Below are 15,938 nucleotides of genomic sequence, written 5' to 3'. Positions count from 1 at the left end.
GCAGTTCTCAAGTGAAGCTTCTTATGCCTCTGGAAAAGTGACTAAAGAACATGTTCCACCTTCTCCTATACATCACCATCTGGGTTGTCTCTTTAAATCTGTCCATCACAGAATGGCCATTTCTATGAGCACCCTGATGGAAGGTGGGAAACTTTTTAACTTCTGTCTTACCAAATCCCCTGAGCAGTTAACCTGTACAGTTAATGTTAGTATGGACCATATGTTAAATAAAACTTTCACCTCAAAGACCTATGAACATAGGAACTTTCTGAAACATTGATTTAATAAAACCTTGGTTGCTTCCTCGGTTGCTTATGGGTCACCAAGCAAGTTGAGTATTCTGTCTAAAAGGTTTGTTTCTTAGCTCACAGTTCTTGAGTTCCTAGTCCAAAATCAGGTCGCCCCATTACTTCCAGCCACTAGTGGCGGGGGCAAACATCATAGCATGTGGCAGAGGAAACCTACTGTATCTCAAGCCAGGAGGTAGAGGTAGAACCAGAGTCCCACAATCCCCTTGAAGGGCACTCCCCCAATGACATAATGACTTCCTGCTAAACCCTATCTCTCAGAAATTCCACTACCTTTCAATAGCACCACCTTGGGCACCAATGCTTTAACATATGGATACTCAACAATTCCGTACCTCTATAGGAGGAATATATCCACCTCAACCTTCCATATCCACTAGTTCTATCAGTAAACCAAAAAGAAGACTCAAACAATTGTATATGGAAAATGTTCACAAAAATGGTTGCATCTGTATCAAACACTATAATCTTTTTCCCTCATCATCACCACCAACAATACTATAACAACTATTTCAGTAGACTTTGCAGTGCATTGAGTATTAAGTAATCTAGAGATATGTAAAGTATACAAGAGAGTTGCACAGCTTATGTGTAAATACTATGCCATTTTATATAAGGGGCAGAGGCACCCACAGATTTTGTCATGCCTGGGCTTTCCACGTGACCCACTATAGTCCTCCAGTGTCCTCATGCTTGAGGGAGTAACTGCAATGTTCAGTATCTCCACAGCCTAAGGAAATGTAGCCCTATCAGAAAATTGGTCAATAAGACTTAAGGGTACCAAAAATGATCAGAATGAAAAAGTGATTGTCCCCAAGGCAAGCACCCAAAAATAAGAGGTGCCACTTCCTTCTTTGTCAGAGACAGTGAAAATGTATTTTGTGTGAATAAAAAGGCTTTCTATTTATTGGCCATTTAGGTCATATTATTCACAGTGTTTCTAACTTGTGGCTTTAAGCTGTCAATAATTTGCATTCTCTTTAAGTCAGCATTTGTTTTTTTTCTCACTACATTTTTCACCATTATAAAATATAATTCTTACTTAAATTAATTCAAATATTTGATATCTAAAATTTAATTTGAAAGATGGTTAGAGCTATATTTTTTCTTTAATTTATGTTTTGGCACTATAATAATCTTTAACTGGGTTCATTTTGAACAGGGCAGTGACTGTAATTTTGTGTTATTTCTATTTCTGCTATTCAGCACAAGTCTTTCAGAATTATACTAATCCCCAGTATGACCCATGAAACCTACTCATACCCTGAAGGCAAGTGGAACAAGATTTGTAATATTTTTAATTATATTTCAGACCCTGGTTCCCCCAAGTTATTACTTCATTATAACTCCACCTTAGAAAGTGTTTATTACTTCTTTTTTAAAAACTATAACAGATAACCTGAAAGAAAATTAGCCTTAGTGGCTTGAATTCTTAATTTAATGTTGATATGAAAGCTAGCTTCTTGCCACCATCTGCACATTCCATGTCACTCATCTGTCTGCCCCTGATCGTGAGCATGCACATTTCTCAAGCATGTATGACCTACAATGTCAGATACTGGGATGATAAGAAAGATACCAACCACAAAGACTTAGGTTCTTTTTTTAATATTAATTTTATTGAGAAAAAATAGCATTGAGACAGTTTCTAAACAGGTTAGTAGGACAGTTACAGTAATTAATACATTGCATATTGTTGTCTTCATAGTACTTATTCATAGTACAAGATGCAGACATGACATCTTGTCTAAATGCTATTAGTTCAAAACTTTCTTCTCATTGAGCTAAGAGAAAGTAGCTGTATATCTATCCAAACTATTATATATATATATATATATATATATATATATATATATCACTAAAAAATGGTCTTCCATTTATATCCCTTCTTTTTGTTTACTTTTGTCAGTGATGGGTATTCCATTGCCATTCAAATATTGTAGGTGTGTAAATTCAGCAAAGTAATCCAATATAGTCTAGTAGTCCATAATAGTAGTGGGTAATCTGCAGGGCTGGAAATGTCAGAGTTGTTGACTTGAGCCTTTTACAGCTCAATATATTAATATGAGGTATTTTTATACCTCATTTCTACACTTTTCTGCTGGATGGATAAGACCAAGATAAAGCAAGACCGATATAACAAGAAATGTAACTTTTGTATCTGACAAGGTCAGTCAAATCCCCTCAGGATTTAGCTTGAAACCCTGTACCAAAGTTTGTAGATCCTTTGTGAGTGTCAGCCTATGGATGAGTCATAGCCATTGCTTGACCAGTTTGCTCTCTGTGAAAGCCTGAGAGAATGTTTTCTCTCCATGTGACTCTCCTTAGGCACATTCTACATCATTGATCACTTTCCTTTGTGGCCCCATGATCTCCTTGATCAGAAAATTTGGGATACCACTGAGTCACAGGATGTTACAGTACAGGTTCTCTTATTAGACTTAGGTTCTGATTCAAGTCATTTAGCCTAAAGTTCAGTTTCCTCATTTCCACAGAAAATGGTTGGATTAGTCCAGTAATTACTAAGAGTTCGCAGAAGTAGTACTGGGCCCAGAATTATTACTGTTGAGCAGCTGTTAATGCTTGTGAATATGTCAGGCACTAGATAATACCGAAGTAGAAAGAGGGGGAGATAGAGGAATAAAGGACTAACTTTGATTGATTAATAGTATGCTGATAACTGAGTTCAAAAGAAGCAATGGAATTAAAAGAGACATGATATTAGCCCATAAGCTCTTTTCAACACTGAGGTGCCTGACTGAAATAATGAGTGTCTTTCTGGGAGATGGAAGAACGTCAGCTTGTGTGGCCAACTTGGTTCCATGATGCTGGTGTAAAACCCTGATGGGTGGTTAGAACCATGACCACCAGTTCTGGCACCTGTGAAAAACTCTAAAATCAATTTTTAATTCATGTTTCAGCTTGAAAATGGCTCATACTAACAATGGGCACCATCTGGTAACTTTCTATTTTAGTTATTCATTCCTAGCTAAATGCTGAGCTTTTTAAATTATTGTTTTAAGTTTTTGTGACCTCTAAATGTTCATGACCTGAGACAGTAAGTCCTGGTCATTCTAGTCCTGATTTTGATTAGCACAACTGAATGTGCTATTATTTCTGAACTCTGTTGTACTAATCAAATGTTTTTCAATGTATTTTGAAATAAAATTTATTAACAAAGAAGCATGGCTTGCAAAAAAAAAAAAAAATCTATGTGCCACTACCAGGTGGCTAGTATTTCAGATTCCAAATTTGTGTTGTTGGTTCTACATCCTGCCTGTATTTCAGTGCCCACTCGTAGTGGGTACTTGATAAACATGTGACTGGGCAAACGCCCATGGACTAGCCCACATTATGCCAATGCAATTTGGTTGTTAATATAATGCAGATGTCCAAATCCAAGACAAACTTCAGAATGTGTTATCATTTGTGGGGACACAGAGTCCTGAGTTATATGAGGTCTTCTCACAGTGCAAACCTCAGTTTGGTGAGTTAAAATCTCTATAGACACACGTGAAGTATTATTGTCCCATGTGAATGATTTTGATGTTTATGATTGTATCTTCTATATTTTTAATGCCATTTCTTGACTATTCCTAATTTTTACTATTGTTCCCATATGTGTAACATTTTCCCCCTTCTTAAGAAATGAAATGTCCTACAGGACCACCCTGGGTAGGCCAAAACAGCCAGCAGTGGCACACGTAACATCTGGGAAAAACACAGCAGGCTCTGTGTGCCTTGACTCATTTCTCTCTTGTTTGGCTATGAAAAAAAAAAGCTGAGGAAGTTGCAAATATTAGCATTTCAAGGCACCATTTCCCTCCTTGTCTTTACCTCCCCTTCTTCATGAAATCTTTTTTTTTTTTTTTGCCCCAGTTCTACTCATGACTTTCTTCCCTATGTCCTATTTTCTATGTCAACTCTACTAACATTTTTATTATAAATATACTTTCATTCTTTTTTCTATACTAAAGAATATGAACTACCATGTTCATTCAGAGTGGACAAGAGAAAGAAACATACTTTCAACTTACAAAATTAGAATTGTACTGATAAGGAAGCAAAAATTCAAAAATAAAGCAAGAGTAGCACTAGCTGTTCAGTTACAAAATTAGGGGTTTTTTGTTGTTAAAGTAGAAAATGGTTTATAAATGCATAATGGAAAAATTAATAAATTACACATTAATTTTAAGCTAGTATAGTTTTTAAAGGGCTAATGTTTTAACAACTGCAAATAGAAATATTTATAACAGAATAGACTAAGGAATAAATTTCTAATATAGAATACATTCTTACAAACAATGAAAAAAATCATCCTGATTGCTAATGAGGAAGGGATGCCAATAAGTAATTGCAAAAGAAGAATTACAAATGGCACATATGCATGTGGTGAAAATACAATACTGTCAATTAAACCGATTTGAACAATGAAGTTTTATATTTGTTTGGAAATTTGAAAATTGGGGGTTAAATAATACCTAAACTTAACAAGTGGTTAGGTAATTGCCTATCGGAAATCTGGTGGAAGTAGGGTTTGAGCCAGGCATTCTGAGGGCAGGGCAGTTTGTTAGGAGCTTTTAAAAAGTACTTCTCTTTCAGCCTGCCAGACTCATTTCATTCAGCAAATATTTTGAGAATCTACAGTGTGTCTTCGTTTTCTTGTTACTAGAAACTGAACTTCAGTGCCAGGGACTGAATCTATTCTAGGGAAGTGGTCAAGTGGCACGCATATGCAGCTTGTCAGGGTAAGAAATCTGGTCAACTTGGAGGCTTAAAGAATGTCACTGACTTTGATGTCTAAGCAATCCACTATGCACAGAGGCATTGTTTCTTGGTCCCATTGTTATAGCCAAGCATTAGAATGTCAGGATGCAGGTGTGACTGCAGATGGTTTTGTTGCTATAGCCAGGTTGCTACATAATTGGGGGCAGGGGTACATGAGATGGTTTGTTTGCTATAACCCAATTTTGATGTGTCACTGTTGTTCTCTCCTCCAGAATGTCGTGTGGTGAAGTCCACTTCTTACACCAAAATAGCTTCATCATCTCGCAGGAGCACCACCAAGAGCCCAGGACCTTCCCGGCGCAGCAAGTCCCCAGCCTCCACCAGCTCAGGTAAAGCAGCTGAGGAGATGAGGAAAAAACTGCCTTGTTTCTGACATATGAGTAGCACAGGGTGTGTGAAGGCAGTGTGAGGTTTTTTTTAAAACTAGATTCTGGCTTACAATTTTAGAATATGTTAGAGTGGTTGAACAGATTTACCAGAGTCTAGCATGTTGGCTGTAAGGAAAAAAAAAATAATAAGCCTGGAAAAATAGACTTTGTGAGACTCAGGAAACACAGACTTGCCCACAAATAGAAGTATGCCATGAACTTCAGTGATTTATACCAGGAAAATAATTTCTGAGGGGCTAGAGGTCTCCTTATAGCATGTATTTGGCCTGAGGCTCGCTAGCTTATGATGGGTTTTCTATGTGTATTTTCTGAACCTGTGTTTAATCCACTTTTGACTGTAATCTCAGTTTCTTTTCATGACTCTGGAGCTAAAAGCAGTGAGATTGGGATAGTGGAACAGGGACCATCCCTGCAGTGACCCTGGTTGGGTCTATCTTACAGTGGGTTCAAGTGCTGGTGTTGGACTGGGCTGATTTATATGGTAACATCTCAGCCCCACAATGGCTTGGGTTTGAAAGACTTCCCCAGACTCATGTGTTAAAGTTTTGGTTGCCATTTGATGGATGGGCTTTTGAGATAGTCATTGGATTGTGATGGTTCTATCTTCATCAAATGGTTTAAACCACTGATAATTATTTGATGATATTATTGGGTGGTGGTGGCAGCAAGAGAGGGGGGCTAGATGAAGGGAGTGAATCAAGATAGCATGATCTTAAGGACAATTCCTGGTTTCTTGCCTTTTTCTCTCATGCTCTTTCCCTGTGAGCAGATTTCCTCACCCACACCGTTCCCTCATGATGTTTCCACCTCAGCACAAGCCTAAAGCAATGAAGCCAAGAAGCTTCTGAAACCATAAGCCACAGTAATTCTTGTCTTATTTACATTGTTCATTTCAGGGGTTTTGTCATAGCCTCAAAAATCTTACCAACACAGAAAATTAGAACCAAGAAGCAGGGTCCTTGTTGTAACTACCTGAGCATGTGGATCAGGTGCCTTTGGGATGGGTTTTTGGAAGGAATCTAGAAGGATTAGATGTGCCAACAAGAAAAGGCTTCTCATAGTGTAAGTGGAGCTTAGATGGTGATTCTGGTATGAGCTCAGGAGACTGGAATGTTGATAGAATGTGAACAGGAAAGTCTTTTCTCATGAGGCTTTAGGTAGAAGCAAGAATTCTAGTGGAAACTGAGCTAGAGATTATTCATGATTCATGTTACATCTGGCAAATCATTTTTCCACCTAGGGTTTATGGCTTAAGATCTTGTATGAGGAAGAATTTAAAGGCAAAAGACTAATTGACCTGGCAAAGAAGATTTCAAGATGGCACTGTATTCAGACAATGGCATAGATATTACTGACTGATTTTAGTCAGATTTGCAATGAGAATTGAGGGGAAAAATGCAGAGCAGGTAGGTGTAGATATAGCTAGAACAAAAAGCAGAGGATAAAATTTAGTTTGATTAGAAAATAAGCACTGGAAAGTGTGTACCAAAGATGGTACATTTGCTGAAGAGATTAGTATCATTAAGAAGAATCCAAGTATTTTATTTGCACCAGGACTTATAGGAAAGATACCTTGAGAGCATGTCAGGTATTGGCCAGACTCTACTCATCACAGACTCAGATGTAAAAATTATAAGCTTATTTGAAATACCTAGTTTTGAGAAGAAAGAACTGGGGCACTCTGATGGTACAAGGCCAGTAGAAGATTGTTCCTCTCAGGATTGATTTTCACTGTGCTCAGACATGTAGGTACTCAGAGGTTGTTGCAGCCATGATCCACATGGCCTTAGCTACCTCTCAACCTGACAACAAATCATAGTGTTGTCCATGTAATACTTGTTTTCCAAGCATGCAGAACATAAGAGTATGGAGCTGTAGGATCTTTCACCCAGATTTGAAAGGGAGACCTGGGAAATGAGGCAATGTGTTGCAGGTAGAACCCCTTCACACAACCCCTGAGATAGTGATGTAGAAGGCTGAGAGAGTAAAGCCAAAGCTGCAGTGGAAATGATACTAAAATCACAGGATTTGTACTGAGGAAAGCCACAAGCCTGGAAGGAAAGCTGGCACTGCTACAACCTTGAAGGCTGCAGCTGGCAAGCACACGGGTAGGGCTCCTCAAGCCCTGTGAAATTCGCATCATGCCACTACATTTCTCAGAGGCTGGACATGGAGTTTCTGGTTTGAGTATTGCTTCGCTCAATTGCTTTCTACTTTCCCATTCCTCCCTCTGGAGAGATATTGCTTATTCTGTGCTGTTGTGGTGTTAGGAACATGGAGCTAGTCTTTTTTTAATTTTATAGGAATTCACAGCTGAGCGTTTCCTTGAGTGGCAGAGGACTTTGGACTTGGAATTTAAGTAACATTGGAAATACGTTAGACTTTGAGAACACTTGGAGAGGGACTGGATGCACACTGTGTAAGGAGATGAATACGAGGTTTTGGGAGCCAGGAACAGAGAATTGTGATTATCTTCAAATCCAACAAGTTGCTTCAAACAAAATTTTCTATTTTCATTATTTTCCAGAAGCATTTTCTGCTCTAAGTAAAACTTGGTTAATTTGACTAGCACTAACTTGGGATTCTTAATAGATAACCTATGTCAAGTACTATAATTTTCATGAAGATAGTGGAATCGGAATCCATTTTAAGTTAGCATGTTATTTAAAAATATACACTTCATTCAAGGTGCACTATCTTTTAGATCAAATGAATTATACAGCTCCAATTATGTTTTGTTTAATGTGAGGTTCTTATGCATACAAAGTTTTCAACTCTGTGTTTTGACCTAGGAGAGATGATAGCCATTTCCCGGTCATAACAGGCAGTTATTTCTGACCTATAATATGAAGCTACTGTTTCTTGGACTCTCACTTGCTATAGAATCTTGCTGCCTCCTCAGTGATCCCAAATTTCAGGAAATTTATGGATCAGCCAACTCCAGGTCACAAATGTATAAACTATGCTCACTGGCTCAAGATCATTCCCTTTCCCTGAGACCAAGCCTAAGGTTTGCAGATTCTAGTGGTATCATCAGTCTGAGCAGGGCAAGAGTACTGTGGGATGGCAGGGAAGCTGTGCTGTGGGACCTTCCACACCGCTTGTTCAGGCCTCCCATCCCTACTCAACTGTGACTTTTGAAACCAAAGAAAAGAAGCACTAAATTACATTTATATTGATCCCATCACAGTTTTCTTAAAATAGCCTGTTCCATGATTTTCATAAATCATAGGGACTCAAATGTGCTTAATTTTATTTTAATGTTCCATAAAACATTGATGCTGCCCCAAACCCAATTACTAAAATAAATGAAGCTTTTAAGCAGTAAAGAAACCTTGTTTTCCCTCTAAAACATTGAAGTTTGAAATGCTTTCTATTTTAGATTTTTACTTCTACTTCCATAATTCATCTTCCCACATTGTGTAAAACCTTTAGCATATTATAAAATTAAGACTTGCTCAGTTTTTAGACCATGTTAACAATAATATGTGTTAGCTACCCATAACTGTAACAGCCACGACACACCCCACAGTTGACCTAACTTCCTCTTATGAAGCACCACATCTTAAAGGTTCTGTCACCTACCAACGGTACCGGGGCTGGGGACCACATCCAGCGTACATAGGCCTTTGAAGGACCCTTATCCAAAACATAATATATAGTTATCTTACACTCTTAAACACAGTTTATACAGGACTTCTAACCCTTTGATCTTTTGTGATCATCCCAATGGCTTCCCAATAGAAAGTAGTAAGATAAAATCTTTGTGTTTGCAGAAATGAGGAAGCAGAGCTGTGGTCATTGCTCTGTTAAGAGTTTCAGAGTTGAATAATGGTGCAAGTTGAACCTTGAGATCCTAGCACCCTAGCCACACCAGGCTGGCTACATGAGATAATCTTGTACCTATTCAAAATTGCAGTTTACAATTTCATATCTCACAACATAAGCGTAAAAATGTTAATTCCACCTGGCATTCCACTCCAACTTCATGATTTATGTCAGTGACTGACAGAAACTTTCCTTTGTTTGTTAGTGTGAGAACAGGAATCCTCTATAAATCTTCCTTCTGTTCTTCACCCATTCCTCTTCTCAGGACTGGAAGGAATTGAGGTGATTTATTAATGTAAGGTGTTCATTTACACATTCAGAAATATCAATTGCAGGCCTACTAGTGTCAAACATTTGCTAGGTGCTAATGACGCAGAGATGAAAGAAAAGAGGCCCTACTGTCAAGAAGCATAGAGGTTAAGGCCCTCAAATAATTTATAGGTGATATAACTCACAGACCTATTGAATTATTATTAGTCTCCATTACAGAAAGAATACAAAAAAGGCAAGTGAAACTAGAAGAGAAAACAGAAACCTAATAATACACAGAAGAGCACCAAGCTCCAAATAATTATATATTGAGACATTGGAGGCAGAATTCCTAAGAATACTATAAAGGAGTCTTTAGTTGCTTCTTAAAGAAATAAGAATCTAAAAGAACATTGTGAGGAGCATTGGATGATTACTTAATCTTAGTACACATGTGTCCTTAGAACACAGACATCTCATGAAATAGATAATTCGATAGTGAAGTGCTTTTAAGTAAATTTCTTTATCTGCACAAAGAGGTTATAGCAAAATACTTCAAAAGTAAAAATATAATATGCATTAATTTTGTTTCAATTGAGACTATAAAGTTTAGGTTTTCTTTATATTATTTTCTTAATATTAGGTGCATAAGAAAGCTATTTTGACTACTTTGCTGCAGTCTCTCTCAAAAGTTTAACCTTTCCTCAAATCTGTTTAAGGATGTATGGGCATTGTTGTAGAAGATTTATTCCCATGTAGGTACATGGCCAACTTTTCTTAGGATGACATCCTCTACTTCAGCTCTCTGTCTACTGAAGCCATGGCAAGCACGACCGATGCCCTTTGCATGCCTTCTGCCCATCAGTTCAAGCAGGCATTGGTACACTTTCGTGCCCTTCAGAAGCTTATAGTCTAAAGTGCAGCTGCCTTCTGTATATGCAGGATCTGAGTTCCTTGATTCAACGAACCTTGGATCAAAAATATTCAGAAAAAAAGATATGCACAGACTTTCTCTTTTTTATCATTATTCCCTCAATTCAATACAACAGTTTTTTCATATGACATTATACTACATTAGGTATTTAGTAATCTAGAGATTAGTTAAAATATATAGGAAAATAGTAGTAGGTTACATGAAAATATGCCACTTTATATATAGAAATTTGAGCATCTGCAGATTTGAGTATTCACGGCAGGTGGCGGAACCAGTCCCCTAAGAACCTTGAGAGATGCTTGTACAGTCTAGACTTTATGCAAAACACCCATGGCAACAATCGTTCATTCGTTCAGTACACAGTGAGAATCTACAATGGACCATCAGTGCTTGGTGCTGGAGATGCCAGAGTGGACATCTGAAAGAGAGAAAAGCTGGTCACTTAGTTAATAAACTGTTACCTTGACCAAAGCACTATTCTTCACTCCTGGGGCTTAGTGTTTACTTGTATGGTACTCTGGAAATCCTGAAATCTTTTTATTTCTGCTAATTAGATTTTACTTTTTTAAGAGTTATATGAAATATTTTATGCTACATATGCAGATAAGTCATGAATCGAAGCTGTGAGGGGAAGAAAATTTTAATCAGCTCATTGGTCCAATTTGTCAAATTCTTTTGATTTCCTCTGACTATGTTCAAAGGCAGATTTTTAATGATTGATCTTTGGCTCAGTCATTCCTTCACTCCAGCGGTTTGGGCCTTATACAACCTATAGAAGAACTTTTCTGCTTTGGGGCTCCAAGGAAATTTTTGAAAACAAAACCCATGAAGCTCAAGAGGGCTGTGATTCATCCCTTGTTTTTATAATTTCTTACTGCATGTAAAGTCCAACCTTTTCCTCATTCTTTTCAACCATCAACTCCTCCTAGTGTTCACACCAATAGAAAAAAAAATCTGGGCAGAACATTAAACCATTATCTTCACTTTTTACTTGGAGAAATTATCCTACATCAACTTTTATAACTTCCTACTGTTAACTAGACTCCTAAACATCTTCCTGTTCCAGGCATATATTACACCCTAAGGATACAAAGATAATTAAACCACAGACCTTGTCTTCAAAGTTGCTCGTATTCTACTTGAAATCACAGTGGAGTTTTAGGAACTGTGCTGCCACAGTAGACAAGGGGCCAGGAAAGCTCTGTGAGTCCCTGGCAGTTACCCAGAAACCAAAACAATTGTAAGGTCAGAATTAAAGAGGCACTGTTAGGAATAGAGAGATTTCAAAAGAAACAAAGCCAACAGTTTTAAGTAGATATGAGGTCACAGGGAGAGAGAAGAAAAGATCAGAGATGAAGAGTCAATTTGTCCAGTGAAGAGAAGCCTGGAATGCATCCTACTTTAGACATGTGGTGTGTGAGATGTTTCAGAAATGTCAGTAGGTGTTTAGGAATAAGTGTTTCAGTCAGAAAAGTTGAGCTGATGATATATATTTGAGAAGCCCTAGCATAAGGTAATGATCTAAATAGTACAAATGTAAGTTTTTTGCCCCCCACCCACCCAAAGATCTGTGAAGATGAAAATAGATCCCTGAGGAACATCTGCAGCTTTTTTAATGGTACTGGGGAGGTTCATGCATATTAGGAAGATACTCTACCACTGAACTAAAGCCTCGGGATTTTAGTTTTAATTTTTAAATTTCAATATGGGGTCTCAGAGATGGCTCAGTAGAATAAGCGCTTCCCTGGCAAGCGCAAGGGTCTGAGTTCAGTTCTGCAAAAAAAAAAAAAAAAAAAAAAAAAAAATTAAAATAACAATATGGGGTCTTGCTAAGTGACCCAGACTGGCCCCAAATTTGCCAGCCTCCTTCTGGGGAGATAGCTCAGTAGAATAAGCACTTTCCTGGCAAGCACAAGGGTCTGAGTTCAATCCCCGGTTCCACCAAAAAACAAAACAAAATTTGCCAACCTCCTGTCTCAACCTCCCATGTAGCTGGGATGATAGGTATGTGACAACGCCCCTTGGCTCATTTGAAATTTCTAGGAAAAGATAATTGGAGGCCACTGGATGCTGAAAGTGATAGAGTCAAAGAAGCAGGAAATATGGAAATGGGGCGGAGGACAAGAAATAGCCCATGCTAAGCAGTCAAGTAGCATTTGAAATGATGCCACAGCATTTGGCAGTGAGGATACCACTGATAACTTGGGAAGGGATGATTTCAGCAGTCAAATCAGATGACTATCTCGTCTGGGAGAATGATCATTGGGCCTTTGCAGGATATTGTATGATAAATAGGAACATGGATTTCATACTCAAAAAGCTGTTTGTGATTTCAGTTAAAAAAAGAAAAGAAGAAAAAGAGGAACGTGGGTGGCAAGATTACAGGCAGTGGCATATGCCTGTAATCTCAACATTCTGGGAGGCTGAGGTAGGAGGTCACAAGTTCAAGCCCAGCTGGGTCATTTAGTGACTTAGCATGTTAGTGGCCTATCTCAAAATAAAGAAAAAAACAAAAGCCTAGAGATGTAGTTGAATGCAAAGGACTACAAGGTTCAATCCTTAGTAGTATGAAAATGGAGGATGCAGAAGAGGGAGAGGGAGAGAGAGAAGGAGAGGATGGAAGAGAAGAAGGAGGTGAGGAGGAATAGGAGGAAAAGGCCAGGATTTTGTGTTATAGCACGAGTGCTAAGGCTTACACACATATGAAAGAATGGACAATCTGGCACAAAGGGCAAAACATGTTATAGAAAAGAAGGAAAAATACAAAGAGAAATGATAACTATTGAAGAGTCTCAGTTTGAAATTTATTTTTACTTTAAAAATATTTTATCCTAAAATAAAACTACCTCCTATGATATAGTTTCTCCCTCCTCCCTTGAAGACTAAATACACATTCAAGACTGCTCCATCACTGGGTTACTTATATTCCCAGCTGTTTTCATTATGAAATAATGCAGTGTCATTACTAAACATTTATAAAATATAGGAGATTCAACCATCGTTCTGTCATTTAATTTTTAATATATGCTTCCTCCTTTCTTTTCATGTGCTTTTTTGTTTTGACTTTGATAAGGTGTTGATAAAACCATTTAGCTAGGTTTGGTTTGGTCATGGAGCAAAATGTATAAATACAAATATTTTCTAATATCTTTCCACAAGCAAAGTGGTGAGGAACAAATGGAGCTCTGTATACCTTGCTTTTCAAAACATAAGCATGCCTAACTCGGTGTAAAGATTTGCAGAAACAATTTCAGGTGTGAGATCCTGAGCAAGATCAGCTTATTATAGCAAAGTAGGAAATACTGTGGTGAGAAGATAAACTGTGTGTGGAATGGGCTTGGTGTCTACCTAGAGTTTCTTTCAGTAAATTTCATGAATACTTTACGGAAAGTCAATGGTGTGTATTATCTTCATATCTTCCTTCTCTGATCATGTTTGATAAAAAGCGTTTAGATCCATGTAGCCAAAGAATGAAAGGAGAGATCAAAATTTTATCAACTCTCTGATTATAGTACAGAAAACTGGTTTAGATCATGATATGAATCATCTGTGAGCTCTGATCTCTTCCTTAAGGAGATGTTTTTGTTTTAAAATACCCACATGGATGTCTGTTCATACCCCACTTCTCCCCAGAAGGAACTCAATGCCCTCAACTGCATCCTGTATACATATTTCAATGTTCTTTTTATGGCAGCTTTACTACAATAGTTTGATTTTCCTGTGAACTCTCATTTTAGTTAACAATGCTATACATACTTTCATGTGTGGTAGCTCAATGTAGATTGTTAGAAACTTGTATTCCTTTCATTTTTCAGTCCACTGTGTTTAGCACAGTGGGTGTAACAGAAGCACAGTCAAATATTTCTTCAATGAAAAAAAAGTTGCTCACCTCTTCATTAGGCAATCTTGCTTTGAAATTTCTCTGATTTCAGGACCTATTTGAGAGCCTTAAAAGTATTCAGTTTTCACTTGGTACCTAGGAGTGTTGCACATGTAACTGTAAAGAAAAACCCTTCAAATTCATAAAAGTGTTGCTCAACTTCCATATAGATGGGTCTGAAGTCATTTAAAATCAGCAATGAATTAATAAAAGTCAGCCAAATGTTTTTATGTTCTAGATGTTTTGATAACTTTCATATTAAATTTTAAGCTTCTTGGGGGCAGAGACCAGTATGAATTTTACATGTACTGAGTGGGCACTGATTAGTTGATATAGATCCCTGGATTCCTATTTACAACTCATAAAAAAGAGTAGGATTAGCTGTGTAAAGTGATGAAGGAAAGGGTGCAGCCTGACATGTTATAAGGAGCATTATTTAGCTATGTGCTGTAACCAATATACAGTGGTCCTTCCTTATCCACAGGCACAAACTTCAAGGCATTCCATGTATTCCTGAAACCAAAGGTAGTACCCAACTATCTATGTATTGTCTATCTATCTACTGACCTACCTATCTTTTTCACATACATACATACATGCATGCATGCATACATACATACCTGTGATAAAGTTTAATTTATAAATAATGTACAATAAGATACTAACAATAAAGAATTGTAGAATAGAACAGCTATAACACTATACTATAAATAAAGGTACTTAGACTTAAGAATTTCTTGAATTTTCCACTCATTTGATATTTTTGGATAGCAGTTGACCAAAAGTAACTGAAACTGGAGAGGTCAAACTCATGAACAAGGAGGGCACTGGCTTCTACTGTCAGATTATTTCATAGGCTTAGAGGACAGCTGAGTTAAATACAAGCAGTGTGAAGTGGGTCTGGTAGGAAGTACCTTCACAGTCTTGTACCTGTGGATAATCCATCCTAAATTTTGGCACATTCCCACCAAGAGATAATAAGCAGAGTAAGAAAAGACAAGACTGACAAAAAATGGACCCAGACAGATAGGAGCAAAGGAAACCAGAACTGAGCATGAAGCAGTAGTTCTGAAGAGTTCTTAACAAATTCAGAGCTTAGTAATTCAGATTGAAATAATTAATTGCTAGGCCTACTATTGTTGGCTATTTAACAACAACCAGATTAAGTTGAATTTTTTCCATTCCAGATAATTGTTGAATAAGGACCTCTTGAAAATAATGCCATTTGTAAGGTAAATTTCAATAAGTGCTAATAAATTAGTAACAAAGCTCTTCTTATTGGTGCTCAGAGACTTCTGGTGTTACAGAATAAAACAAAAGTATACTCAACACATATGTCAATGTGCCTTATGAAAAACAATTATTTACTCCAGTAACAATTCAGCAATAAAATGAGTAATGATTTCTAAAGGTGAAGTGCTATTTTAAGAAATTTCTAATGCGTTGGGGTTTGAAAGACTCAGGGCAGACCCCTGATGCTGAGATAGACAGGTCATCCTCAACTGCCAAGTGGGTTGTGTGCAAGTCTCTCTGATGGTGAAAGATTTGTTCAGCATTTGAGT

The 15,938-nt window shown here is 37.5% G+C and overlaps 1 protein-coding gene across 2 annotated transcripts in view; it reads left to right on the top strand.

Annotated features, from left to right (window-relative positions):
- The window catches only part of Dclk1 (doublecortin like kinase 1), a 368,880-nt gene that overhangs the window by 260,460 nt on the left and 92,482 nt on the right, over positions 1-15,938 (top strand). For both annotated transcript variants that reach the window (XM_004631081.2, XM_004631085.2), the window contains exon 5: positions 5,309-5,425. In XM_004631081.2, coding sequence (XP_004631138.1) covers positions 5,309-5,425 — 117 coding nt within the window. The remainder of the gene's footprint in view (positions 1-5,308; positions 5,426-15,938) is intronic.

This window comes from Octodon degus, unplaced genomic scaffold (assembly GCF_000260255.1).
Source record: "Octodon degus isolate 3935 unplaced genomic scaffold, OctDeg1.0 scaffold00038, whole genome shotgun sequence".
Classification (NCBI taxonomy): Eukaryota; Metazoa; Chordata; class Mammalia; order Rodentia; family Octodontidae; genus Octodon; species Octodon degus.
Note: the sequence above shows the minus strand (reverse complement) of the source record. Positions and strands in the feature narration are given on the sequence as shown.